The sequence below is a fragment of the Narcine bancroftii genome, chromosome 1 (genome assembly GCF_036971445.1).
Source record: "Narcine bancroftii isolate sNarBan1 chromosome 1, sNarBan1.hap1, whole genome shotgun sequence".
NCBI lineage: Eukaryota > Metazoa > Chordata > Chondrichthyes > Torpediniformes > Narcinidae > Narcine > Narcine bancroftii.
The window spans coordinates 281,782,760-281,790,156 of NC_091469.1; the positions used below are offsets into that span (position 1 = coordinate 281,782,760).

General features: G+C 53.0%; 1 protein-coding gene across 1 annotated transcript; it reads right to left on the bottom strand.

Annotated features, from left to right (window-relative positions):
* Positions 1-3,497: 3,497 nt before the first annotated feature.
* LOC138745025 (zinc finger protein 484-like) lies at positions 3,498-6,462 on the bottom strand. The gene has a single exon (XM_069902065.1). The coding sequence runs from the start codon at positions 6,172-6,174 to the stop codon at positions 5,053-5,055; it is 1,122 nt and encodes a 373-aa protein (XP_069758166.1). The 5' UTR covers positions 6,175-6,462; the 3' UTR covers positions 3,498-5,052.
* Positions 6,463-7,397: the final 935 nt, after the last annotated feature.

The window sequence follows — 7,397 nt, forward strand, 5'->3', positions numbered from 1 at the left end:
ACCAGACGAGCCACAATGGATACCCTGAAGGACCAGTATAAACTCCAGATGAATGAGGTCCATGTGCGACACATACTCCACTCACGCAGGGAGCAACTGGAGAAAACCTTCAACAACTTGGTCAGGGCCTTGCAGGGGGTCGTGAGGGACTGCAGCTCCCAGGCAGAGAGTGAAGAACAGCCCACATAGCTGCTGACCCGAGATGTCTGTGTAACAGGTGTCCACTCCGACTACGTGAGGCAGAGCTACTCAAACAGGCGTCCGCTCCGACTGCACGAGACAAAGCTACTCAATAGGTATCCGCTCCGACTACGTGAAGCAGAGGCTACTCAAACAGGCGTTCCCTCCAAATACGTGAGGGAGAGCCACTCGAACAGGCGTCCACTCTGACTATGTGAAGTAGAGCTACATGAACAGGCATCCGCTCCGCCTACGTAAGGCAGAGCTACGCGAACAAGCATCCGCTCGAACTAAGTGAGGCATAGGCGACACGAACATGTGTCCACTCCGACTACGTGAGGCAGAGGAACTCATACAGGCATCTGCTCCGACTATGTAAGGCAGAGCTACTCAAACAGGCGTCCGGTACGACTACATAAGGCAGAAGCTAATCGAACAGGCGTCCGCTCCAACTACGTGAGGCAGAGGTACTCAAACAGGCATCCACTCCGACAAAACAAAGCAGAGCTACTGAAACAGGTTTCCACTAGAACTATGTGAGGCAGAGCCACTCAACCAGGCGTCCGCTCCGACTACGTGAAGCAGAGGCTACGTTAACAGAGACAATTGAGTTGACCTCAGACCATCGAACTGGCAAACACTCTCAAGGTAGATGTCCACAATGCTGATTCTTTCTCCAGTGAAGATGCTGCCACCTCGAAGGCCTCCATCTTGGGAGGCAGGATCGCAAGCCTCCTCCCGCTCTGAACTAACCACCGCTGCCATTAGCGATCACACGAGGAAACCCTCTTGTGTTAAGGCTAAACACCCAAGGAAATGCTGCCCTGTCAGGGACGCTGTCTGCTCCAACTGTAGGTTGAAAGGAGACTTTGCAAAGGTCTGCAAGTCCAAACCAATCCCGAGTTCCAGCAGCACCGTGTGCAAGCAGGGTTAGCTTCTTCAATGACATCACCTCCACTCTCACTTCCCGGGATCTTGGACAGCCACACGCACATGCCCTTCTGTCTTCTTCCCCTTCTCTTCTAGTGAACGACAGGGCCGCGTGTCCACCATGGAGGCAACCATCTTGTGCACCATCTTACCAGACTGTCAGCAGCCAATGGAACTCCTCAGAGGATGACGTGATACTGACATTGGTAACCCTGGATCAGGAGAGACCCCATCAACTCTCCAGGTCCCTGATGGACATCCAGGTAAATGGCCTCCCCAACACTTGCCTATTCAACAGTGGAAGGTCCGAAAGCTTCATTCACCCAGACACTGCACAGCACCGCTCACTCGGGGTGAAGCCCACGAGCCACAGTGTCTCCATGGTGTCCAAATCCCACTCGGCAGTTGCTCAGTCACACTGACTGCCCGAGGCATGGTTTACCGTGAATTTATACTCCTCATCCTGCCACAACTCTGTGCACTCATCCTACTGAGATTAGACTTGAAGAGTAACACCATGGAGTACAATGGGCCCCATCCCCTCTCACAGTCTGTAATGAGCAATTTTTAAACCGCCCACCACCCCCCTCACTATGCAGCCGACCAGCAGCCCTAAACCCAATCACTGCATCCGACATGTGGGCTCTTCACGTTCTGGATCTCTCCCCGCCCCTTTCTCCCAATCTCACCCCCGACTGTAACCCATTACCACTAAAATTTGGTGATATAGTGCCAGGGATAAGACATTTATTAAGTCAGAGGTGAGATTCATCCTCACCGAGGGGGTTATAGAGCAGAGTACAAGCCCCTGGAGAACCCATGTCGTGGTGGTGAAGAGTGGGGAGAAACACCGGATGGTCATCGATTACTCCGACCATCAATAGGTTAATGGGGCTGGATACATACCCCATGCACCACTTCGCCAACATGATGAACCAGATCACACAGTTCAAGGTGTTCTCCACCATAAACCTGAAGACCACCTACCAGCAACTCCCCATTCTCCTAGAAGACCACCAGTATACTGCCTTCAAGGCTAATAAAAGCTATGATTGTTTGACCACATCATCTTTGTCTACTTCATCAACTTGCCTTTGAGACCTACCAAATGTGTTTCCTCACTCACAACATATGGTTATAAGTCTATCTGCCCCTAAACACGAATCCGATTTCCAAGTAACTGCAATACACTTTCTTGCCACCGCCAGTACTATTTTAACAAATTTCTTTTGATTTAAATGAAAGTTTTAATTTCGGGTTCTTCCCTTCCACATTCCCTAATAAGTCATGGTTTTGTGGGTATTGTTACAGGATATGTCAGAATACTTATGGGTAAAATATGACTTTAAAAGAGATAGATTGGGGGGGATTAGTTTAGGTTATACTTCACAAACAGTCACTTCACAAAAGACATCATATTTAAAATGCAAGAGCTTTGCTGAAGTGAGACATTGTGTCACCAGTGACTTTGCAGAGACAATGGAACTGCTTTGGAAAGAACTTCACAAAGAGGTGCAAATGGAAAAAATGACCAGGCAGAGGCTGATAAGATCTTGCAAAATTGGGTTTGGAGCCTTGGGAGAGGTCATTTGGTTTTTACAAACAGAGAGGATAAAAACAAACAAGTGATGCTCTTTTGGAGAGATAAGCCAGTTCTATAGCAGCAATTGAGGCTGCAACGTGGCAAGCTGGCAGGCTTGTTGAAAACCCCATTTTGAAGATGGGTTGTGAGTTCTGAGTTCAGCCTGTTCAAATACCTTGAGGAAATGGCTGGATAGTGTGAAATAAAGGAAACAAGAGGAACTCTGTGGTGACCTGGAAGAGGTCATCATTTGGAAAACCCATGATGGGGCAAGTTTCTTCGGCAAGACACTGCAATAACTGATTGGAGGAACTCAGTTTGTGTGTGTCCAACAAGCAACTAATTTCTCTCTGAAAATTCATAAATGTTAAATTCTGTGCACAGTATAAGAATTGGCTGATTCCAATGAACTTTAAAAAGAGAGAAGGGAATGATTGGACTATGAAAGAACTTTCCTGAACATACACGTGCACTTAGAATTGGAAGGGGCTTAATTTAGGTTAATAGTAATAAGTTAAAGATTGATCTTGTTATTATGTTTAAAGAAAATTAAAAGCAACTTTTCTTTAAGTAACCATTGTCTTGGTGAATTTCTATTGCTGCTGGGTTTTGGGGTCATCTGGACCCCAAATACCAGTCATTTGATCTAATAGCTCCCCTACTTTCACACAGAAAGGTCTCACTTTCGGTCACGTCCGTGTGGAGTGCAGAAAGGTACCATCTTCTATACCACACCAAAAACACTTTGATAAATCAGATTTTATTTTATGCAACTTATATGACATGATATATAATTGATGCAAAAAGTTATACAAGGAGTGGCCTTCTCCTATGCAGGTTTCTTACCTGGGCAAGAGGGGCCTGCCTCCCCTCATAGGTCAGACCATACTGCCCGGACCAGGGCCGGGGCCGCCGCCTCCACTTTGCTCTTGCTAGGATTGGGGCCGCCGCCGCCTACCCTCTGCCAGGACCGAGGCCGGGGCAGCCACTGCTTTTGCCAAGGCAAATAGCGCCTTTGGAAGACTACGCAAGAGTCTGGAAAAACAACCATCTGAAAAACCGCAAAATGATTAGTGTATACAGAGACGTTGTCATACCCACACTCCTGTTCGGCTCCGAATCATGGGTCCACTACCAGCATCACCTACAGCTCCTAGAACGCTTCTACCAGCGTTGTCTCCGCTCCAGGCTCAACATTCATTGGAGCGATTTCATCCCTAACATCGAAGTACTCGAGATGGCAGAGGCCGACAGCATCTAATTAACGCTGCTGAAGATCAAACTGCGGTGGGTAGGTCACGTCTCCAGAATGGAGGACCATCGCCTTCCCAAGATCGTGTTATATGGCGAGCTCTCCACTGGCCACCATGACAGAGGTGCACCAAAGAAGAGGTACAAGGACTGCCTAAAGAAATCTCTTGGTGCCTGCCACATTGACCACCGCCAGTGGGCTGATATCGCCTCAAACCGTGCATCTTGGCGCCTCACAGTTCGGTGGGCAGCAAACTCCTTTGAAGAAGACCGCAGAGCCCACCTCACTGACAAAAGACAAAGGAGGAAAAACCCAACACCCAACCAAACAATTTTTCCTCTGCAACCGCTGCAACCATGTCTGCCTGTCCCACATCGGACTTGTCAGCCACAAAAGAGCCTGCAGCTGACGTGGACATTTACCCCTCCATAAATCTTCGTCTGCGAAGCCAAGCCAAAGAAGAAAGTTATACAATGATTGCATTGGACAAACAATCTCTACACAAGTCCGTCAATGTGTGGTTCCTCTTTCATAATATTCAAATCCTATTCCAATTATTGATTCCATTGAAAAAGCCCAGGTTTCAAAGTTGCTCTTTGCAACAAGACACATTGCAGAAGAAAATTTCTGTACAGTCCCTCATCTCCTAAGAGTCTCCACTTCACTCCAAGGGAAAAAATAATCTCTCTGATCCAAGTTTATCTCGGAAAAATATTTTTATTTGAAAATAGCAAAAAAGTGTATTTCTAGATATTCCATATTTATCCCTCAATTGAGTGAAGGATATTAACTGACCCTGTTCATAACAATCTTCACGAGCTGTTTTCACACCGCAGGGGAGTGGTGACCCTACTTTGTCCCAGTGAAAATCCTTGAAATTCAGGACCTCTCAGACCTTTCAAACAGCAGTTCAAATTCCCGGGAATGTGCCCTCCCTGGCAATTTGGGGAGGGGCCCCACCTCCAACCAATGACCCATTATGCATGTTAACCCCCCGCCTATCCCTTGCTCCCTCTCTCCCCCTCTGGCCACGCATCGACCATGAGTCCTCCTTCCCCTTGGTTTGGCGCATCACGATGGCAGTACTATGCAGGATGAATGACCAACTTTATTTCCCATAATCCCTCACGCAGCTGGACCTGATGTGGACCCGCTGGTGCGTCAGCAGGTCAGAGGTCTGGTTGAAGCCTTTGCCACACTCAGAGCAGGTGAATGGCTTCTCCCCGGTGTGGACCAACTGGTGCCTCCGCAGGTTGGAGGTGTTGGTGAAGCCCTTGCCGCACTCTGGGCAGATGAAGGGCTTCTCCCCGGTGTGGACCCGCTGGTGTATCTCAAGGCTGGACCTGTTGGTGAAGCCCTTGCTGCACTCAGGGCAAGTGAAGGGTCTCTCCCCGGTGTGGACCCGCTGGTGGATCAGCAGGTTGGAGGACTGGGTGAAGCCCTTGCCGCACTCTGGGCAGGTGAATGGCCTCTCACCAGTATGGACCCGCTGGTGTATCTCAAGGCTGGACCTGTTGGTGAAGCCCTTGGTGCACTCAGGGCAGGTGAAGGGTTTCTCCCCCGTGTGGACCCACTGATGCCTCCACAGGTTGGAGGCGTCAGTGAAGCCCTTGCCACACTCGAGGCAGGTAAAGGGCTTCTCCCCGGAGTGGACCCGCTGGTGTAGCTCAAGGTTGGACCTGTTGGTGAAGCCCTTGTCACACTCAGAGCAAGTGAATGGCCTCTCCCCAGTGTGGACCCGCTGGTGCCTCCATAGGTTGGAGGTGTTGGTGAAGCCCTTGCCGCACTCGGGGCAGGTGTACGGCCACTCCCCAGTGTGGACCAACTGATGTCTCCGCAGCATAGAAGGCTGGATGAAGCCCTTGCCGCACTCAGGACAGGTGTAGGGTCTTTCCCCAGAGTGGACTCGCTGGTGTATCTCAAGGTTGTACCTGTTGGTGAAGCCCTTGCTGCACTCAGAGCAGGTGAACGGCCTCTCTCCAGTGTGGACCCACTGGTGCCTCCGTAGGTTGGTGATGTTGGTAAAGCCCTTGCTGCAGGTGGAGCAGGTGAAGGGTCTGTCCGCAGTGTGGACCCACTGGTGTATCTCAAGGTTGGACCTGTTAATGAAGCCCTTGCTGCAGGTGGAGCAGGTGAAGGGCCTCTCCTCGGTGTGGAGCCATTGGTGTCTCGTTAACTCACTCGACCGTTTAAAGTTCTTCCCGCAGTCAGAGCACTGAAACCGGTTCATCGTTGTGAGGCCCAGAGGGTGTGACCAAGAGGATAAATCAATGCAGTCCTGAGCTCAGCCCGATGGAAGTCCCGGAGAGCAAGGCCGCGGGTTAAATCAAAACCGAGGCTGGGACTGGGTCCGAGGAGTGGAGTCCTCCCGCCGGGCGTTGCAAACCTCAGATCCACGGGAGCTCCCGTTCCAAGACCCGGTGCTGCGCGCTGCTCCCAGACTCTCGGCGCTCAATCGCCTTCGGTCCCCAACAACACACCCGCTCGAACAGAAAGTGGCGGAGGCCGGTCATCTCTTCGCGCATGCGCGCCATGGACGCAAGTCCGGCCTCCCCCCGCGCATGCGTATCATGGTGCGTGGAGGAGGAGACTGCGGCCGGACCTCCAGCTCTGCAGGAACTGGCGAGGATGGTGGGATATTTCTAGCCCGTTCTCCCCGTCTGTATCCGGGGCCACAGACTCGCCCTGGGGCCTCTCCCCATCCGACGAGACGGGGACCTCGCCCTGGGGCCACTCCCCGTCCGATGAGACGGGGATCTCGCCCTGGGGCCTTTCCCCGCCCGGGGGGATGGGGGGGGGGGACATCTCCCTAACAAACGGGACGGGGACCTCACCCTGGGACTTCTCCATGCCTGGCGGGACTGGGGTTCTCTCTGGGACCTCTCCCTTCCTAGCAGGGAGATAGAGGCCTCGCCCTGCCGTCCATACGGGAGAGGGATGGGGCCTTGCCCTGCCCGGTGGGACAGGGATGGGGCCTTGCCCTGCCCGGTGGGACAGGGATGGGGCCTTGCCCTGCCCGGTGGGACAGGGATGGGGCCTTGCCCTGCCCGGTGGGACAGGGATGGGGCCTTGCCCTGCCCGGTGGGACAGGGATGGGGCCTTGCCCTGCCCGGTGGGACAGGGATGGGGCCTTGCCCTGCCCGGTGGGACAGGGATGGGGCCTTGCCCTGCCCGGTGGGACAGGGATGGGGCCTTGCCCTGCCCGGTGGGACAGGGATGGGGCCTTGCCCTGCCCGGTGGGACAGGGATGGGGCCTTGCCCTGCCCGGTGGGACAGGGATGGGGCCTTGCCCTGCCCGGTGGGACAGGGATGGGGCCTTGCCCTGCCCGGTGGGACAGGGATGGGGCCTTGCCCTGCCCGGTGGGACAGGGATGGGGCCTTGCCCTGCCCGGTGGGACAGGGATGGGGCCTTGCCCTGCCCGGTGGGACAGGGATGGGGCCTTGCCCTGCCCG